At 29.3% G+C, this 22,307-nt stretch overlaps 1 protein-coding gene across 7 annotated transcripts in view; it reads right to left on the bottom strand.

Annotated features, from left to right (window-relative positions):
* Positions 1-22,307, bottom strand: part of CASK (peripheral plasma membrane protein CASK) — a 169,118-nt gene that overhangs the window by 17,261 nt on the left and 129,550 nt on the right. For 5 of the 7 annotated variants that reach the window (XM_065498244.1, XM_065498240.1, XM_065498241.1 and 2 more), the window contains 3 exons: positions 18,081-18,110; positions 17,730-17,828; positions 15,218-15,356 (listed from right to left, as the gene is read on the bottom strand). In XM_065498244.1, the coding sequence (XP_065354316.1) occupies positions 15,218-15,356; positions 17,730-17,828; positions 18,081-18,110 (268 nt within the window). The remainder of the gene's footprint in view (positions 1-15,217; positions 15,357-17,729; positions 17,829-18,080; positions 18,111-22,307) is intronic. The other 2 variants (XM_065498242.1, XM_065498243.1) reach the window with 1 other exon arrangement.

Genomic DNA, 22,307 nt, shown 5'->3' on the forward strand with positions numbered 1-22,307 from the left:
TGGGAGAGATAAAGTATGGCGCAAAACAAATACAGCAATGGATCTGAAAAACTTACTCGCTACATTTAAGCATGGTGTTGGCAGTGTGATGGTTTTGGGGTACTGTCGCTGCTTCTGGAGTGGGAAAGTTAGTGTTTATTGAGGATAGAGATGCTAAACGGGGAATCTCGTTCCCGAAAATCCCGGGGTTTTCGGGATTTTCTAAATCCCGAAGCCCGGGATTTTTTAATTTTAAATCTCGGGGTTTTCGGGATTTTCCAAATCCCGTTTTTCATAAATAAATAGGGGAAATTGTAATTTTTTTGTGACGCAAAGTGATGTTCAGCTAAGTTGTTAAGCTCAACTCCTTCTACAATATAGTTAATAAAGGAAAACTGTATTTTTGGTTTTCCTTGAGTGGGGCTCTAGAAAATCAATTCTTCAACTTTTTTGTAAGTTATCTAACAAAACTCAATTTAAATCCTCTTCAAATGAAATTGATTTTATCTCAGATGAGGAGCTCGAACAAAATGATAATATTTCGATTGCTAAAAGGCTAAAAGATATTATTAATAAATGTAAAAACCCCAATTAACAATAACGAAACCAAATTATAATGTAGATTTTCAACTTGCAAAAGAAATAGATCATTTTATTTCTGAAGGAACAAGAGGAAAATACTTGCAGATTTGTTATAAGTATTTGCAAACGGGTTTGCCAATGTGAAAGATGTTTTTCGGCAGCAGCATATGTCGAAAACAAAATTCGTTCCAGAATGGCAGATGAAACCATAGATGCAATAGTATTCTTAAGAAGCAATTTAAAATAAACTCTTTTTTATACTAAAGTACGGTTTTTCACCAGTATGTCGATTTTTTCACGAAAAATCGTATAGCAGAAACGCATTCTACGGAAAATTCTAAGAAGAACCAGAGGTCTAAAATCAAATCCTATCGCATTTCGTCTTTTATCCAATGATATTTCAGTATATATATTTTTTTTAATAGTTTTTTTATTGGATAATAGACGAAATGCGCAAGATAGGATTTGATTTTATACCTATGGTTTCTTGGGGATAATTTCATAGAATTTTGCGTAGATCGCATTTCTGCTATACGATTTTTTACGTTTTGATCGTGCATACAAATCGACCCGGCCTAATGTACATACTTTATTGTTATTTCTTCTTATATAATGTACTCATGCAAGTATTTTATGCTTTTAAGTGTCTAATAAAAATTAATTGCTAAATAAAAAATGTACTTTCAATTGTAAAGACATAATTATGTACGTTTCTTTCTTATAATTTTCGGGATTTTAGATTTCCCGAAAATACCGAAACCCCCGGTCAGGATTTCGGTATTCTTTACCAAATCCCGAACCCCGGGATTTTTAAAAATCAGTCCCGATTAGCATCTCTAATTGAGGTTAATATGGATCGTTATCAGTACAATTCCATTTTGGAACAAAATTTGAGAGCATCCGTTGATATTTTATGTCTTGGTTAAAGTTGGATTTTTCAGCAAGATAACGATCCGAAACATTGGTCTCAAATTGTCAAAGATTAACTACTCTACCATGCCCCATGACAATTGAACACACCACCTCAAAGCCCGCTTGTAGATGCCAGTGGTGGCCCAACGAAATATTGAATTTAATGAAAATTTGTATTCGCTGAAAAATGTTTATTTAGTGTACAGATCGTATGTAGACTTTTGTCAACATATTTTTTTAATTTGTTTGTGAATAAAAGTTAAATTAATTATAAATTTAGCGATATTTGTTTGTTATATTACTAAAAATGCATTTGAAATAAAACTGCATCATTACTTTTACTTATTATGGTTTAGAAGTCCGCGAGTTACGAAAATAATGGTCGTATGTAGACTTTTGTCGGTCACTGTATATTTTATTTAATTTTGATTTCTTATAAGTAAAAGTAAAAAAAAACAGCTGATTCGTCAAAAGCACAATAAATTCAAGTTTGCGAGTCTAAATTGTCGCGCAAATTTATCGGAGTTGTGCAAACAAATTCCTATACATTGCACAGTTTGCGAGACATTTAAGCGTTTACATGAGGCCCTTAGTTTTTTTCATAGATTTATCGTTTATATTTATTTTTTATTATTCACTCTTTTTTTATTTGTTTTTTTTTATTATTATTTTTAATTGTAACTTTTTATTTTTAATTTCTATCTTTCGCTAATTAAACAAAACATATCAGAATGAAAAATTTAAATTATTGCACAAAATAGTTTTTGCTTTTATAAACTAAGAGTAAAGTAAATAAAATGGAAATAAATATGTAAAGCAAATCAAAATAGATCGACCAACTTTTAAATTTATTGTCAACTGGTGAATTTTTTATTAATTGTATAGATTTAAGTAACATTATCCGTATATGCTTTAAAATGAATTATTGGTTTTGTTGGTACATTTATAATTTGAATTTTTTAAATTTGTTTAAGCTTTTTAACTTGTTCAAATGTTAATGGTAACACAGAAAGTACAAAAATGGCAACATCGCACAGTGGGAAAAATCACCAATCTAGCTTATAAAAAATCGTATCTTTTAAACTATTGATCTGTGGTCCTAGCTATTTGAAACCTGGTCCTATTGTGGTGAAATTAAGGACGGCTACACCAGTATCCCTAATGGTTGAGTATCCCTAACAATATGATTATATAGGAAATTAAATGTATTATACAAGAAATTAAACGTATTTACAAATGTAAATAGTGCCAGGGTTCGTAGAAAAATATTGGCGCCAGATCCAGAGGGTTAAACAATTGCTTAAAATTCTACTTTGTGGCAGCCAATTTTTTGTCCAGGCTTACTTCATTAGGTCTAGTTTTAAATTCAACAAGTAAGAGTACTATATTCGGTCGTGCCGAATCTTAAATACCCTCCACCTAAAAATGATGGTATAACAACTGAAATAATATAACAATTGTTAGAAAGACTAGTTTACGCAGAAGATATTTTATTTCTAATGTACAAACAAATTTATTTAATTCAGCGATTTATAATTTAAATTCCTTTTAGAACGTATGAAATTTAACAATTTATATACATAATAATTAGTTAATACGTTTGGATCAATATAAATTTAACAATTTATATACATAATAATTAGTTAATACGTTTGGATCAACATTTTTCCCTGTTAACCTCAAGTGAATAAACTGAGTATAAAAAGGGTATACAAATATATTTGGACAAATTTCAAAATATTTGGTTGTGGGACTTATGTGGTAGCTATGACCTTCATAGCTACCACAACCTGATAACTATATTTGTAACAAATTTATGAGGATTTTAGTGATTTTCGGGAGTGGACCTTATATGGGAGCTATGGTTAAATATGGACCGATATTCCAAAAATTCAGAAGTATGATTACTGGATACAAATTACTGATCTGTGCGTTATTTCATTTTGATATCGATAGGGGAGCTATGAACAATTATCGGCCAATCTGCATACAATTTAGTACAATGAATACTTAACTGATTTTCGGAAGTGGACCTTATATGGGAGCTATGGTCAAATATGGACCGATATTCATAAAATCCTGTACTATGATTTCTAATTATAAATTATGGATCTATGTAAAATGTTGTTTTGATATTGATATTTTTTAGATATTTATGTAGGTTAATGTGTTTTTTGGAAGTGGTCCTTATATAAGAGCTATAACCAATTATCGGCCGATCTTCATAGAATTAGGTACAGCGATTTTGGTATATATGGGGACTATTTATGACGAATTTCAACTTAATAGCGATATTTATAAGACATTTATGCTTATTTAAGTGATTTTCGGAAATGAACTTTATATGGGGGCTACGGTCAAATATGGGCCGATCAACAAACAAATTTGGGGTTGTAATTTTTTTAAGCACGAAACTTATTTTTCCTGAATTTTGTATGGATACTGCAATTTTGTAGGCATTTCGGGAAGAAATTTGTATGGGGGCTAGGTGAAATCATGGACCGATTCTTATAATTTTCGCCAGAGTTAGTCCCTTTAACATAAAAATAACGTGTGTACAATTTTATGGTATTATCTGCAATACATTTGCACAAATAACGAAAACTATGTTAAACTTATCAAGTTTGTTTTTAGGTTGTCTCACATTTTGGTTCATAACTCTGGTTCCACTGAACCGATATTGCTGATTTTCAATACCATTCTTTTGCAATTTTTTTTGCAATTTTGTTTGCCTATTTTGGACGTGAGCGTGTTTTACACAGACAGACAGACGGACATGGCTCAATCGACTTAGAATTTCATAAGGATCAATAATATATGTACATATATACTTTGTTGGGTCTCAGCTGAATATTTCTCAATGTTACACACGGAATGACAAACTTATATATACCCTCATTCACCACTTATGGTGGTGGAGGGTATAAAAATTAGTTTGTCGGCAATTAGGGGTACTTTTTTCTAATCCCTTTTTTTTACATTAAGAAATTTTGACAAAAATATACTTTTATATATTTAATTGTAAAAGGAATTACTAAAATCATTTTCACTACAACAAATCATGTCCTCGTGATCTTTAGGACTTGTGATCTTTAGGACTTGTTTTATCCAATAGCGCAATAAAACTTTTCATAATACATTGGGTGAAACATGAAACCAAAATCCCTCATGAACGTACTACTTATTCATTGCATACATTTACGGCCCTGTATTTTCATAATTAACATATCAATCGAAAAATGTTGAATGTATTTTTTAGTAGCAACTATCATAGAATTATTCTTCATAAATTTGAAAAATTTGGTAATTTTTCCCACAGTGCATCGTATGCATTTTGATTTAATTTTCCATATTTGCTTTATGAACATGTTTTACTTGTCCTTAATCATACATTACTAAGTAATGGGTTTAAACGCTAATATAAAGACACTTCACCACTTACACAATATCAACTCATTATTTAATTTTTGTTTAAATATTGGAGACAAGTACTTACCACTGAGGCTTGCAAATAGGGACATATTGATTGATACGGTAAGGCAACGGAGCAGGTGATAGATACTTTTGCTCTTAGTACAATATATAGTGAAGTTTAAGACGACGCACAATATTTTGAGATTGGCCAAAAATGGTTAAAACTTATGTAGGAATTTAATTATTTTTTTTTTAATATTTTAAAATTTAAATTTTTAAGAAAACTGTTTAGGAGTTTTGAAGTTATAGCTAAAAAAATTACTGAAAATGCAAGTCTGATATCTAATTCAATTTGTAACACTGGCATTGTTTATAAATATTGATCATATGTTTAGTACCGTTAGCTAAAAGGCAGTTGTAATACAAAGTTAAAATTTTTCAACAGAGACAAACTTTAGACAAAAATTACTTTTCCAATTTTTTTATATATTATTGCCCAATTTTTTTGGTAAATGTTTTTTAGTGTAAACATCCCTTCAAATTCATGATATTTTCAACCTCTGGGTATAAACAAAATTTTGCGAGAAATATGAAAAAATTCCTATTAACCATAAACAATTACCTATTTAACCTTTGATTCAGCTCACCAAATACTGACGCCAGGACAAACGTTTTGAGAATCGGTCTCCTCAAACAAACTAAACTTTCATTTTAGTTGGGAACATCGACACCTTATTTGTTCAGTGGATTGGTAACCAAAGAATAACAACAACAACTACTTTTTAATTTTTTGACATTAATTTTTTGGGGGTTGAAATAAAAACTAAAATAAACACATTTGTAAAATTTCGTATTGGAAATTAATAAAAAAATTTAAATAAACTTAATTTTTGCAGAAATTATGGAATAAAAAGCGGAAAAATCTATTTATAAAACCTCTCCAGATCAAATATCATTCAAATAATTTGAATTTTTGTAATAAATTTTTGTTATCATTTTTAAGGTCGCTTTTTTACAACTCTGTGAGTTTGAGGAGTGTGGTGAAAGTGGTTTGAAAACCAATACATATAAATAAAATGATACCAATACATTCTTATAGTTAGGTTTTTTTTTTTGACAACCGACTTAGGTTTTTTTTGACAGCGTTTCACTTCTTGTTATTATTCTTTGTTGGTAACAATATTACCAAGTTTTTGCTGAATAGGTTGTAAAAATGAGCTTCAATATTTAATTATGACTAAAAACAATAAAATATGTCAGGAACACTTTCTGAATTATCTCTGTTCAAATCGGACCATAAATGGGCAAGATATTGGCATAAAACTGGATTTTCGGTTCTAGTGAAATTGTTCATTAGCATTCAAAATTATATATCTAATAAATACTATAGTTGTGCGTACAAAACGATAAAAATTATTTATCGGCTACGGCTTATTTCAAGTGGGCGTGGCTATAAATTTGAATATATTTTATATTTTTAAACGTACATAATTGACATAGCCCTATCGTGATTCTGAACACAGGTGGCCCGGCCCGAATGACAAACACAAATTTTTCAAATAAATCAACAAAATGGTACATCTGGTCTTTTGACAAAAGCACTTACTTAAAAACAGAACATTTTGTGCAATGCTTTTCAATTTAATTAGTTGGTTTCACATATTTTATTTTTTAATTTAAAATTTTCACTGCTATCAACTTAATTTCTTCCAAAATTTAATTAATTTAATGTGTGAGCTTATCCGATCAGGGTGAAATTTGACATGGGCGTAGACAAGGAGTAATCGAGTTTAAGCACCTACAAATGCTTCAGGGGCGGCGCTCAAAGTAGGGTACCTTGGACATGTAAAATTTTTAAACACGTTCATATGACTGGCGCAAAGTACAAGTCGCAATTTTGAAGATATTGCGATAAAATTTGGTACATACATTTTTTTCGGCCCGAGAACGAAGCCTATTGAAACTGACTGAAATCGGTCCATTGTTTCACCCATACAAATGTTCTCCCGAAATTATACTTCATCGGTCGTAAATGGTTAATTTATATAGGTATCTACACAAAATCTCACCTAATTTTATGATTATTGGTCCATAATTAGTCATAGCTCCCATATAATGCCCGCTTCCAAAAATCAATTAAACGAGCATAAATCTCTTAAAACTACAGGTATGAACATACAATTCAACATAAATAAACTTCATATGGACATAGTTCAAACAGCCTAGTTTCACTGCGATCGGTCCATAATAAGTCATATCTCCCATATAAGGCCCGCTTTCGAAAATCACTTTAACGAGCATAAATCTCTTAAAAATTTTTTTATAAACATAAAATTCAATAGAATAACATTCATATAGACATAAATCACACGACCTAATTTCATGGCGATAGGTCCATAATTAATCATAGCTCCCATATAATGCCCTCTACCGAAAATCATTCACGAAAATAAATTATAGTGTAGGGTATATGGTATATGGTAAGAGAGCAAACGCCAATTTAAAATTTTACCCGACTAGAATCTACAATAGAAACTCTTGTGCAATCGGTAAATAACTTTACAAACTCAATGAGTAACATGATGCAAGAAATGTTTAAGATGCAATCAATGTTATTGCAGGCTGTGCTTAACAGACCATGAACTGCCTAAGAATATGTTTTTGGAATGCAAACGGCATACGCCGACACAAAAACGAACTCGAATATTTTTTAAGAAACCAACAAATTGATGTAATGCTGGTTTCTGAAACTCATTTGACGTCCAGAAGTTCATTTCGAATAAATGGATATGTAATATATGACACCAAAGATCCCAGAGGTAGAGCATTCGGAGGCCCGGCAATTTTAATAAAAGCTCGAATCAAACACTACTTAATGTGTGGTTTTTGCGAAGATTATCTTCAAGCTACTACAATGTGTCTTGAAGATTTTCATCGAAACTTAGTGATTTCATCGATATAGATTTTCAATTACAGAAAGTCAATATAATAGATTATTTAAATCACTAGGCCCCCGTTTCATGGCTGCTGGCGATTATAATGCTATGCACACATTCTGGGGATCACGACTGATTACCCCTAAAGGTCCTGTTTTGTTCGATACAATTTCTAAAATGGGTTTGAATGTGCTTTCGAGCGGCCAACCTACTTACTGGCTTACTGACCCACGAAAAATACCGGATGTTATTGATTTTAGCGTGATGAAAAATATCCCTAGAGAAATGATTCAAATTGATCACTCACCCACTATTGTTACTTTATTCAGCCCCCTAGAAATTGTGTCCCCGACTGGTAATTTAGCGATGGCAGGCACAAGAATAAATTGGCTCAAATATAAAAAATACCTCAGTACACATTGCTCGGAAAACTAGTGGTATGTTTTCCGAACAATGTGTACTGAGAACACCAGAAAACATCGATCACTCTCTTATCAATTTCGATAAAAATCTCAAACTGGCTGCTCAACATGCTACCCAAACCCCCGAAAAATCAGATATAATAGAATTAATTCTGCAGATGTCGAACGGCTCTTAAATGAAAAAAGAAGAGTTCGAAGAGAGTGGCAATTGCACAGATCCCCCCAACTAAAATCGAAGCTTAAAGATTGTATAAAAAGACTTAAAAAACTCTTGGAATTTCGAAAAATGGAATCATTGAATAAATACTTAGAAAGCCTGGACGCATCCCCGCAATCGGATTACTCATTATGGCGAACAACAAAAAGTCTTAAAAGATATGTCATATGTAAGTCCCCCTTGCGAAATTCAAGTGGTGGTTGGGCAAGAAATGATACTGAAAAAGGGAATCTGTTTGTTAATCATTTAAAAAAATGTATTTACACCGAACACATCAAACGAAGCAATTGAGTTGCCACCTGTTGTACCCCATTTTGGAGCAGCCGTACCCCTACGTTTTGAGATTCGAGAGATCGAAAATGCTATTTTTGACTTGTAAATATGGTGAGAAAAGCGTTTGAAGAAAAGCAATACTGTTCCGCACTCTTCATCGACATCTCTCAAGCGTTTGATAAGGTATGGCATGCTGGATTAATATACAAATTGAGTCAAAATTTACCCGCACACACACATAAGCTGTTGGAAAGCTATTTAACTGGTCGAACATTTAAGGTTAAAGAGGGAAACTTTTTAAGTACTGAAATTTAAACCGGGAAATTTAAATTTTTTCCCGGGAAAAACGGTAAATTTAAAATTAATTAAAAATACTTTAATATATTTAAATATGAGATCTCTGTTTGATGAATGGCTTGTTCCAAATATTAGTGGACACAATGAACACAATGTTAAAAATTTATGGACAGCAAATGTATGAATGTCTATTTGATCACAATGTTCCCTCATCTGTTCAAAGCGTTGATGATGAGTTTTCCGAAATACAAGTGGAGCAAAATTTTAAAAACCAATTAGAATATTCAATCAATATTGAAAAGGAAAGCCCTAAATAATACATTTTGATTGTCTTTATAATGCTTTAATAACGATAAAGCCAACACATGTTTAAAGCGAAAGAGTTTTCTTATTCACAATGTAGAGTACTTTCTATAGCGAAGTAGCAAAATAGCAGTTTAGCAGAAAACTAAATACATAGAACTACTTTTTTACTGCTTTACTCTATTGATGCAAAGTTGACTCAAATGAAATTGAAATCAATTCAAATGAATTGGCTTATTGGCAGAAACTCTACGCTTAGTTTAGATTGTAAACTACTACTTTATAACATGATCATAAAACCGATATGGTGTTATGACATACAGCTATGGGGCACGGCCTCAGCGTCAAATGTAGAAAAGATCCAAAGACGCCAAAACAAGTTTCTAAAAATGATCACACAAGATCTAAACGTGACCATTGTAAAAACTGAAATCTCGAAAAATGTACAAAAATATTTAAAAAAAACTTGAAGTTCACCCAAACCCGCTGGCCCGCAACTTATTAGATAACCGTGGCCACACTCGATTAAGAAGGAGGGACACAGCAGTCCTAATCTAGAAGGAAGAATGCCTATTTAACCAAAACAACCATGAATAAAACATTTTTCGTCCGGCACTGGCTGGACTAATTAAACAATAATTATTAGATATAAGATTTGTACCACTTATTGTTAGTTCATTAAATAATGAAGATACAATAAATAAATGAAAATGAAAAAAAAAATTGTAAGAGATAAATAGCACACGCAAGAGATAAATAGACAGACGAGCGCTTTCCAAAAATGTAAAAATTTTTGAAATCGGATGGGAAACAAAAAAATGGCACGTGTTTAAAAATTTTACATTTTATTTTTGTCTACGCCCATGTCAAATTTCATCCTGATCGGATATGCCGTTTAGATATGCCAGATTTATTTCCAAAAAATTTCGATTCTGTCCCACTGTTTTCTTTTCTGGCATAAATGATGCATTTATTCTGCCTTTTACCCTTCTTTGTCTTCTTTTCTGAAAAAAATGTAGTTTGGTCGTGTTCTTTTCTAATAATGTTACCCTAAAACCCTGAATATATGCTACATGTTTCACCCTAAATTTTATCAAAGGGTTAGAAATGCACCACTTTTTATGTAAGCAAAAAGTATAGTTTTTTAATATTTAGAAGCTACATAAAAGAAAATTGCATAAATGGTAATGATTTTGTTCTATTGTGATCGTTAAAAATGCAACACATTATGAGGGTATGTATAACATTTAATAAATTGTACACAATATATAGGCAACATTTTGTGTCAGAAAAGAAAACACCATAAGTCAAGCAATTTTTCGTCGTCAGAATAAAGTGACGTATACATATTTTTTGATAATAGCTAACAATTTGTTTTCATACAAAGGAAAACTGTTTTTAGAAATAAGTTTAGCAAATCTTCGCAATCTCATTTCCAAATTGAATGAAAAAGATTTTTTAGAGAGTTTTTCTATTTAAATGCTGTAAAATCTGATATTTTTTTTAATTTATAACTTTTTTATTTAAGTACGTGATATGCAGATTTTCAAACTTAATTTTTGAATTAATCCAGCTATATTTGTTCAGCTATATTTGAATTTGAAAACACGGTACATTTTCCGGAGATAGTTGAGTGCTTTTGTCAAAAGTCCACAGATATGGGCGTGTTCTGTGAGAATCTCTTTTGTTGTTGTGTTACAAATAGTGGTGGGCATAGAAATGAGCTAAATACATATGTATGTGTGATTAGATATTAGTTATTAGATCTAGGTTATTAACTAAACTAGCAAACAAAAATTATTAAAACAATTTATAGCTTTGAGAAAAATTTATCAGTAATAAATGTTGGTGGTGTCCATTAAGAAATAACTTTAAGTGAAGAATATTATTTATACATATGTATTAATGTATGTACTAATTTATAAAATTTAGTTTGGTTTAAATGGAGAAGGTGTAAAGCGAAATATTTAATGAACGTTTAAGTTGTCATTTCGGTGAGATGTTTCTGAATATGAAAGTGTGTTTTATGTTACTATATACCTGTGGATCCATCACACCCATCTGTGTGAGCGGAACATCCAGCACCAGGTTCTCCTGTTCATACATGGGGACATTAAATGTTTATACATATTATATGAAGGTATAAAAAGAATAAAAAACGCACAGTGAGACATTAGCTACATTCATATATATTTTCATCTCACTGTGCATTAATCTATAAATTGTCAGATGCATGGATGATAGAAACAAAAAAAATTGAATGCGATGATGCAAAAAAATATAAAAATCAAGTTTTAATAATAATTTAATAATCATGCTAGATACATATGTTGTAGTACAAAAAAATCTTTGATTGATTGTGGATTATGAAAGTTAATATAAATACATACGTATGTACAAATTTTGTTTGCCCTGTTCACCATTTCATGCGTACAGTGAGTGAGTAGCACAAATGAGTACACGTCTGTACCTTGTGCACTTGTTTGTTATTGCATAAAAACTAGGGTATTCAATTAATCGGGTTTCTGGTTTAATCGGTTAATAGAGCAAATAATTAATGGAGGTTTCCATTTATTCGGTTAATAATCGGTTAATTTAAAATTATTCGATTAACCGAATAATTTCTATTTTCATTTTAAATTGAAAATACAACAACGAAGTTGGTTACAAAAACATAAAAAACAGCAACTAAGGAATTTGAGATAATTTTTGTAAACATATCGCCTATTTTCTGCAACAACGTCATAGCTCAAAATCCGTGTTTCTTTCATATAGTTTTATCAGTTTTCAAAAAAGTCAATTATTTTTTGTGTGAGAGTGTTTTTTTTTTTGTAAACATCAAAATTAAATGTCATGTTTTCTCGTATATTTGATAAGTAAAAATTTGGGTTAAATACAGATTAGAAAGAAATTAACATCTACTATTTATATATCTGAAATCGCTTGGTTTGGTTGAAATTTTTTTTAAGAAATAGTAAAATGTCATAAAATATTCAAAGACGTTTTTCTCGAAACGAATTTTTTGAATTATGAATTTTTAGGGTTCTGAAATAATCTTCTATAAAAAGAATATAATTTAAACGATTTTTTTTTAGATTTAATAAAACTTTTCTTGGAAAAAAACTCTCTCGCTGATTGTATATGTTGGATAAATCAAAAGCATGATAAAGAATATTCCTTTTTGGATTGTTCTAGATTTTGATTAATTTAATAGTTTCGTTTAGTTATGATAAAAGACTCATTTCAAAAAAAGTTTCGTCTATACATGTAAATACAAACAAAGTTTCAAATACATGTAAATTATCATGTTTATTGGATGTTCCAAAAATATCTAATTTTAATTTGAAATTTGTATTTGAATTGAAACGGAAAAATAAATACAAAAAAATTGTTTAAAGGAATTTCGGTTAATCGACACAAATTAATCGGTTTATTTGTTATTTGAAAATCGGTAATTTCAAATTATTCGAAAAGTTAACCGTCCAAAATTAATCGGTTAACCGATTGACGGTTAATCGATTTAATACCCTAATAAAAACCAAAAAAAATACATAGACATGAAGTCAAATTTAAAAAAAAAAAAAAAAACTTGCATGTATTTTATTTTGTACGCGTGTGTTTTTTGAAATATTTGCAAAAATATCAAAGTTTACCGTTAGATTTGTACGTGTTTGCTTTGAATATATATTTTTTTTTTTGCAAATTATCTAACATGTAATGAACGACAGAACGCACAAACATGTACTCATTTCTGCTCCCTACTGTATATGAAATATGTGTATATAAATATTAGGATGGTTTTTAATTTATTTTTCGAATTCGGAACAAACCAACCTAACTATATACCTACATATATATAGCCGAGAATAAAAAGGTTGGGAAGCACCGATTTAGATCATATTTTGATTGTACATATGGGCGAGAAACTTTTATTAAATTATAAAAAGGTCGAATTTTTACAAAAATAGTTTTAAACAAATATTTGCGAAAACGGAAAAATCAAATTGTTTCTCTTGTGTGTCTAAATTACTTCAGGAAACGGTGCTCAAAATTCGAAAAAATTTCATAAAAACCATTCAAAATACTGATACGTATGTATTTTAAATAAAATGTTCAAATTTTCAACGACTTAATGCTACTACAGAACAAAATTCCAACAGATAATGTTTGTATGTATGTAATTACATATATTATTATGCACAATATACTTGAAATATGTATTTAAGTATTAGAGTGTCCCTTAAAAAAAATGTTGGTGGTATTTTAGGCAAGGACCCTAAATAATAATTATTTTCATTTTTCAGGTACCAAAAAATTTACCATTTTAAGAAATATTTTATAAAAATTGGTTTTACTTATTATGTATAATGAAAATTAATATTTATTAAACATAATTATTATATCCAATTAATATATTTTTACATTGGCTCATAACTATTATGATCATTAAATATTTATTTCTCCTACAGATAACTATTGCTAAAGATTTTTATTATTTTTATTTACGATAATAATTATTTTGAATATTTTCTTGATATTAATTGTTGTATTTTTGCAGATTATGCATGTGGATACATTAGGTGTATAACCTGATTTGTATTCATTGGTCATATAAATAAACTTTGCATTTGATTCTTAATTTTAAGTGGTTATACCTCGAATTAATTTACAATAAAACTAAAGTATAAAATATTTTAATATTGTTTCTATTTAAACCTCTTAACTCCAATAAAACATAATTTATTAAAAAAATTGTGTGACTAAACTTTATTATATAAAATGAGTTATAACAGTTATGTTATTTCTTATTCATAACTATTAAAAATAATATTGACGACGATGTCGACGACGCCAAGTAGAATAAGGGTGAATATATATATCGAATAGTAATAGTTATGCTTGAGAAGTATTTTTATTTGATACCCATAATAGCTATCATCAATTTTTAAAAATAAGAATTGGAAATAATAATTATTCTTAATTAATAAAATAATAATTTATTATTAATAATTATTCGCAATTTTTATCGAATAAAAGTTATAACTAATAAGTCCTTGATTTTAGGTCATTACGAAAGTTTTCAGTGGTTACCGTTTCAACATTTCAAAAAATTTATTTCTAAGGGACACTCTAGTAAGTATATACCCAGCAGTTCTATGTGACTGTCCCGATCTTCTACTTAGGGCTCATACGTGTGTATTATAACACTTTTTCCTCATGTAAACAGGTACATATCGTGTGATCCTTATGAAACTTTGTATATGTAAAATACATGTGCAAGTCTTATGACATTTTTGGCAAATAGGGCATGTTCAATTTTCAAAATACTTGTAAAACCGCTGGGTATATTTAATTATGTGATAGTAGTGTTCGTGTCATTCTGCTTATCGTTATCTTAATATAGAAAAGCCCTAACTCGTTTATTCCCAAAATTGAGTTTTTTACATACTTCGATAGATAATAATTAATTAAAACCAAACCATTAATTAAATAAAATAAAATGCCACAACATTTAATTGATGCCTTAAAGACGCAACTAGATAACTTTAAATTGTATTAAGTAGTTTCCTTCTCCTGTTAAGTAAGGAAAATGTTAGTTAGGTCCTTTCTATATTAAGGTAGCGTTATGTGTATTATTCGTATTAGTAATAGTTGTAGAGTAATAAGATTCTGTTTTAGAAACGAATAATTATAGTCAATTCTCACAAATACACAAATTTAACATCCAATTTTAGATATACAGACATACATAAATATGATTATTGATTTTAATGATGGGTTATTTTTTTCAGATATGTGGAATTTTTCGACATCGATTGTTTGCACGTTATTTTAAATACTTATGTATGTTTTTAATCGAAATACATTTTAAATTGTCTTACCTTGCTCATTTTTAGTTTTGTCTACTGTTTGGCATCGTATACGCCACTCTTGTAATTCTGGTGATGGTATTAGGCCAGCTGAACCACCAACAGCATCTAAACGGGCTTGCCACCAATGTTGATCATCTTTGCTAATGATCTGCAAAGATTCCAAATGAGAAATCATTAACATTCACATTTTAAGCTGCAACTTAAAAATATTGTCCAAAATATAAAATACAAAAATTTATAAGTAAAGTAGATTAATATCGCTAAAGTACCTACTCGCCACAAATTCCGAATAAGTTAAGTTTCATGAAAAACGAAGATACTAACATAGAATAGATTTCATAAACCTACAACCGTCCTGAAGACTACATTGAATTTAACATTGAATGGTTGCCTCTGCAACCAGATTTGGTAAGGTAGACAGGACTCCATTACGCGGTTTGTTGGGCCTAAAAAATTGCGTGTAAATCAAATTCGCGTAAAACGCAAAATGATTTTATGGGGCCAATCATTTTTTATTTCGCGTAAAACAATACATCAGTCATATAACAAAAAAGAAATTGGGTCCTAAAAATCGAATTAAACCGAAAACAAATACGTGAGTGTCACTCAAAATCGTACAACATATTTTTTTTAAACATTATGAAATTAGACAGGCAATAATAGGTGATTATATAAAAAATTAAAAGTCATTTTATTAACAAAAAAGTTAACAAAACCTCAATTACTTAAAAAAAAATATTGATGAAAATTAAAGAACATCACAAAATTCATATTTCACTTAAATTGGTACTCTTATATTAAATTATAATTAAAACTTTAAAAATTAAAAAAACCTTAATATTAAATAATCCTAATACCTTTGCTATTTTTTAGTGCCTGTACGATTTTAAATGAAGCGTTGATATTCTGGGCACTGACAGTGTAACCCAATTTTTTTTTGTAGATAAGGACAATTCAATGTATACCATATTTGCTGATAGGTAATAGCACACACAATATAAAAATAGCAATTTAAAATATTTCCAAAACATCAACTTTCTAAAACTAATGAATAAAATTTTACTACGATGGTGTACGATTTTAAGTGACATTCACTGTATGTACTTTAGAGTGTCCATTAGAATTAAATGTTTGAAATGTTGAAACGGTACCCGCTGAATACTTTCGCAATGACCTAAAATACTACCAACATTTTTTTTAGCTTGTTCTAAGAAGAGAAACCCGTGATAAAAACTAATTTTTTTGCCATATTTTGGGAAATGAGCCCAATTTCCTTACTGTTATTTTTAAGTAAAATCTGTTCAGAATATTATAGTCCTGGTAATTTTAAATATATTCTGAAAGTTTTCCTTAAATCGTGAAGGTCAAAGGTCAAATTCAATATTTGGAGTTTCTAATGGAAAGATAGCGAAATGTTATATATTTTTAGACCGATTTTGATGAAACTAAAGAAAAATATAACATGAAGTCTAGTATTTACAATAACAGCACAAAAATAGAAATTAATCCTTAATAGCACTTGGGGTCCAAATGACCCTGAACTTTTTAAATCAATTAATTTCCATTTTTGTGCTGTTATTAACTTTTATTTATAATATAGAAATTACATATGTACATATATTAAAATACGATAAATCAATATTTTTCAACTTTAAATTAATATTGTTCATATTGAAATAAAAAATTTCAACGTTACTAGATTTTCTTTCGTTAATGTTTCTTATTGATTCAATATGGTTCATTATTGATTTTAAGTTGTTTTTCTCTGGGTGTATGCTTCTCAATTATTCGCGTTTTATTTTAATCGAGTAAAACTTTAATATTAAGGAATAACGCATAACGAGTAAAAAATATTATTCGAATAATTTAATTGAATATATTTACAATCCAAACGTAAATAATACGAAATTTAAAATAAATTATTAAATAATTACTGATTAAACTACTTATGATTATATTAATTGAATGGCTTGTTTCTAACAAGTCAAAATCAGCATATTGTCATAAGATCTTGATAGTGCCAACACAAAACGACCTAGGGGTATGAAATTTAGGAAAAATCGGCACAAAATATATGGACAAAGATATTTGGAAATACATTGACCCGCATTCGCTGTTAATAAAATGATATGGCCGAAACAATAGGAACTAAAAATACGAAATTTTGTCGGAATATATTCTAATAATAAAATTATGGTTAATTATATAAATATTAGGAAATATGTTTCACCACGAAAACATACTTTTTTCTACAACATGACAACAATTTTTTTTAATAAACATAATTATTAACTTTTTTATAATTATATTTTTATTATTAGAAAATATTCAGACCAAATTTCGTATTTTTAGTTCGGCCATATCATGTTACTATCAGCGGATGTTCGCAGAGGCGGGCAGCGTATTTCTACATTCCACACATTTTTGAGCAACTAAAAATATTGATACTAAATCCTTTTGTTTTGGCACTATCGCACATAAGTAAAATTCAGTCGACAAATTTTTTTTTTATAAAACTTACTTGTAATATATCGCCAACCTGAAAGGCTATTCCAGCTTGTGCACACGGTATCAGCTCATCATCCAGTGGATTGTAATCAAATTGTGCTCGTACAAAAATCTATAAAAAACAATAATTTACATTTTAAAAACTACGCTATTCCAATTACATTAATTCAATTTTACAAACAAAAACATTTTGGTTATAAATATTTTATGCAAAATTGAATATGTACAATAGTTATAGATTCATAATGAATTCGGGATAAACTAATTCAATATTTTTAGAAACGCAAATTTAACATAAAATTATAAATATTCATTTAATTATCAGATGAGTTTTATTTATTCATTTTCCTTTCGAGGCACTTACTAGAACTGGGGCTGGTCTTATCCTAAAAAGCTGCATGATGTTGAATTATTATTATATTTTTTTTTTTTTGTTTGCGAAAGAAATGAGAATGTTAATTTTAATGAGAAACAAACAAATAGATTACAAAGTAATTATAAAAACTAAAAACTTATAAAATAAAATAAAGTGTTTACTAACAACTACATAAATCTTGAGTGAAGAATGCGAATGGCAAAGTAGCTAAATTAAATATAAAGATATGTCAAAAATACATACAGTGCCCCACATATGTTTGTGAATTTTACTATTGTATGTATAAAAATACGCGATTTTATATACTCGTAGTATGAATTCATTTATGATATTGATTGTTACGCAATTTTAGCTAAATTAAAGTTTTGGTTAAATTAATCAAATTATTCATATTAATTTTTTTAAAATATTTTTGTAGTAGGCCATTGTATTTCTTTAAAACTCCGTTAATATGTAAGTATTATTATATCTGAGATATAGGATGCAGTTTGTTTAAATTTCATATGTACACTAACCAATTTTTTTTTTCGCTTACGTCTTTTTCCCGTTATACATTTTATAATATTAATAAAATTATGTCGGTTACGACTAAATTTTAATTAAGTTAATACATAAGCAAGCAAACAAACTAATTTAAATAGGGCTCGATATAATTGAAATTTGTTAAAATAAAATTTGTAAAATATTTAGTTTTTTGATAGTCTACATAGTATTATTTCCAACTTTTTCAGGGATTGAATTTTATTTAAATACTAGCATATTACCCGCTACTTCGTTAGCATATATTTTGATATTAAAATAAAAGTATATCAATGTACAAATCAAAAATGTGGTACTTATGTAGCATGAAACATCTTAAATTATCAAATTATTTAATAACGTTTTTACATAATTTTCAAAATATCTAATCATCCTATTCCATTTGATTCCTATTTATTTTAATTTTGCATTAGAATAATAAAAAACTACAATAAAGTCCACACTTGTAGATTTCCTTTCGCTTAGGTCCATATAAGATTTAATTCATGTTTTTATGTTCATTCAAAGAGAATACAAAAAGTACCATTCGAATAAAGAAAATGCAGCAAATGTCTCTCCCTTGAATGCTCACTCATGACCATAAAGCTTAATTTCATGTTTTATCATTAGAATAAAGAAAATTCAAAAAAGTACAATTGGAATAAATAAAAAGTACCATGAAGTATCCCCTGAATTTTCACTCACTTAGGACCATATACGCTTAATTTCATATTTCTATGTCCATTATTACAGAAAATTAAAAAAGTACCATTAGAATATAGAAAAAGTAGCAAAATGCAGCCACTTGTGGATTCCCACTTACTTCGGTCCATATAAAGCTTAATTCCATGTTTTTAGGTTCATTGGTGAAGAAATTGCAAAAAGTTCCAAAAAGTCTACCCCAAGAATTTTCACTCACTTAGGACCATATATGCTTAGTTTCATGTTTCTAAGTTCATTGTTATAGAAAATTTAAAAAAAGTACCACTGGAATAAAGAAAATGTACCAAAAAGTATTCCCCTAGAATTCTCACTCACTTAGGACCATATACGCTTAATTTCATATTTCTATGTCCATTATTACAGAAAATTCAAAAAGTACCGTTAGAATATAGAAAAAGTACCAAAATGTTTGTGGTTTCCCACTCACAAACATTTTCCATATTACCTTCACTTCATGTTTCTAGGTCCATTGGTGAAGAAATTACAAAAAGTACCATTCGAATTAAGAAAAAGTACCAAAAAGTCTCCCCTAGAATTCTCACTCACTTAGGACCATATATGCTTAATTTCATGTTTCTAAGTTCATTGTTATAGAAAATTCAAAAAAGTACCATTAGTATATAGAAAAAGTACCAAAAAGTATCCGCTTGAATTTTCACTCACTTAGTACCTTTCGCTTAATTTCAGATTTCGCTTATAGAAAATTCAAGAAGTACCATTAAAATATAGAAAAAGTACCCACTTGTGTATTTCATGTTTCTAGGTTCATTAGTGAAGACATTACAAAAAGTACCATTCGAATAAAGAAAAAGTACCAAAGAAGAAATCTAGAACACCACTTACGGCCATTTTCACAATGTACGATTATTTCATTTTAACCGGAAAATTAACTAACTGTCGGTTTGTTTAACGGGGACCATTTAACCAACGGTTACCGATTTACCTTTCACCATCATTTGATTACTTAACCAAAGCATTCAGTAGAAAGTATGGCAATAATGCATACATTTGTTTACGAAAAATAGTGTAATGAAAGATTGAAATATAAAAAATTGTCTAAAAGACGGCATAAAAAATAATAGTTTGTGTTTTCTTAGTGGTATAATAAAAAAACGTATAAAACTCAAAAATATGAAGGTACCTAACTATAAAATTTACAGAACAAACTGAACAACAATTACTGAAAACCAACAAGCAAAAGTGCACATTTGTTGTTTGGTTTGTAAGTGCAATATCCGGGTGGTATATGGATCACCTCGTGCAAAATTTACTTTTCTTCGCTTTACACTTTTAAAAATTATAAATATTACAAAAATATAAATGTTTTTCCATGTTCTTTTATTATATTTCTTACAATTAAGATGCTAACCGGCGAAATTTGTTCGGTTATATTTAACAGCAACTTTGTTGTTAAATAGTGTCAATTAAGAATTAATCGTACATTGTGAAATTCAAATTAGCCAAACTTGCGGTTAAAGTTCACGTTAACTTTTAATCGTACATTGTGAGAATGGCCGTTAGAGAGAAGAATTGTACGATTTGTAGAAGGTAATCCAAAAATTAGCGCATGTGAAATTGCGGGAAACTTGAAAATTAGTGATGAATTAACGGTAAACCCCCAGACTGTAAGAAATGCTCTTAAACTAAATGTATACAATGGTCGGGTAAGCCGTAAAAAGCCGCTTGTTCGAAAAGTGAACATGAGAAAGAGATTGGATTACGCTATTGAGTATATTGATAAAGATGTTTTTTTTTTAATCGAATTTTTTTTAGCGATGAAAGTAAATTTAATATTTTTGGTTCTAATGGAAGAAAAATGGTATGGAAAAAGCCAAATACTAAAATGGATCCGAAGCATCTGACGCTAACCGTAAAGCATGGAGGAGGTAACGTAATTGGTTGGAGTTGCATGGCTTCATCTGGGGTGGGAAATCTTATTTTTATTGAAAAGACGATGGATAAATATACATACCTTAATATATTAAAAGAAAACTTAAAACAAACATCTCTGGATTAGTAAAGGAATGTCTTATTTATAATGTTCCTAAGCAATTAAATCGCCCAGCTGAGTCACCTGATCTCAACCCGATTGAGCATCTATGGTACCACTTGGAAAGAAAGGTTCGGCAGCACAATATATCGAGTAAAGATCAGCTAAAAGCCGTTATAATGGAAGAGTGGTATAAAATAGATTTCCTAACAACAACAAAGCTGGTCCATTCCATGCACTGCCATTTAAATGCTGCAATTGCTCAGCAAGGAGGACCTACCAAATATTAAATGCACTTAATTTTAATATTGGGGTTCCTTGCCTTAACCCTTTGTCGACCGACGGTACTTATAAGTACCATAACAATAATAAGCTTACAAAACGAAAACAAAACATATTTTGACCCTTTTTGCCCAAAAGTACTTTGAAGTATACTATCATCTTTGGAATAATATATTTTTTTTGCCTATTGGCAAATTTGCTTACCCAGAATAACGGTGAATTATTTCATGTTCTCATTGTGGTGTTTATTTATGTTGTAATGACAAAAAATATTTTTTCGTAAAATACCATAAAATAGACTTGTAATAAAAAATTTTATAAAAGTTACAAAACTAATCAATATAGTAATAAAATGTAAACAAAAATCAATGAGATTTTTATCTTTTGGCTGATGCTGACCCAACGGTACCAGGTCCCTTTCGGATCCTTGCAGGTCCCTTTCGCTATCTTGCCGGTCCTGTAGTCAATATTTCATAAAAAAATAAAACTTTTCAACTATTTAAAGCCTTGGTCCACAAGGGGTTAAAACGGTCAACTGTACGGAGACTTTTAGTACAATTATTGAATTTATGTAAATTTTTATGTTTTTAATGAAAATGTTTGTATTTTTTTATGTTGATTTCTAGTTTATAAAATTTTTTATAAAATTATTTAAAAAAATGTTTAAATATGTATTGAAAAGTGACCATTAATTGCTAGTT

Source organism: Calliphora vicina, chromosome 1 (assembly GCF_958450345.1).
Source record: "Calliphora vicina chromosome 1, idCalVici1.1, whole genome shotgun sequence".
Lineage (NCBI taxonomy): Eukaryota > Metazoa > Arthropoda > Insecta > Diptera > Calliphoridae > Calliphora > Calliphora vicina.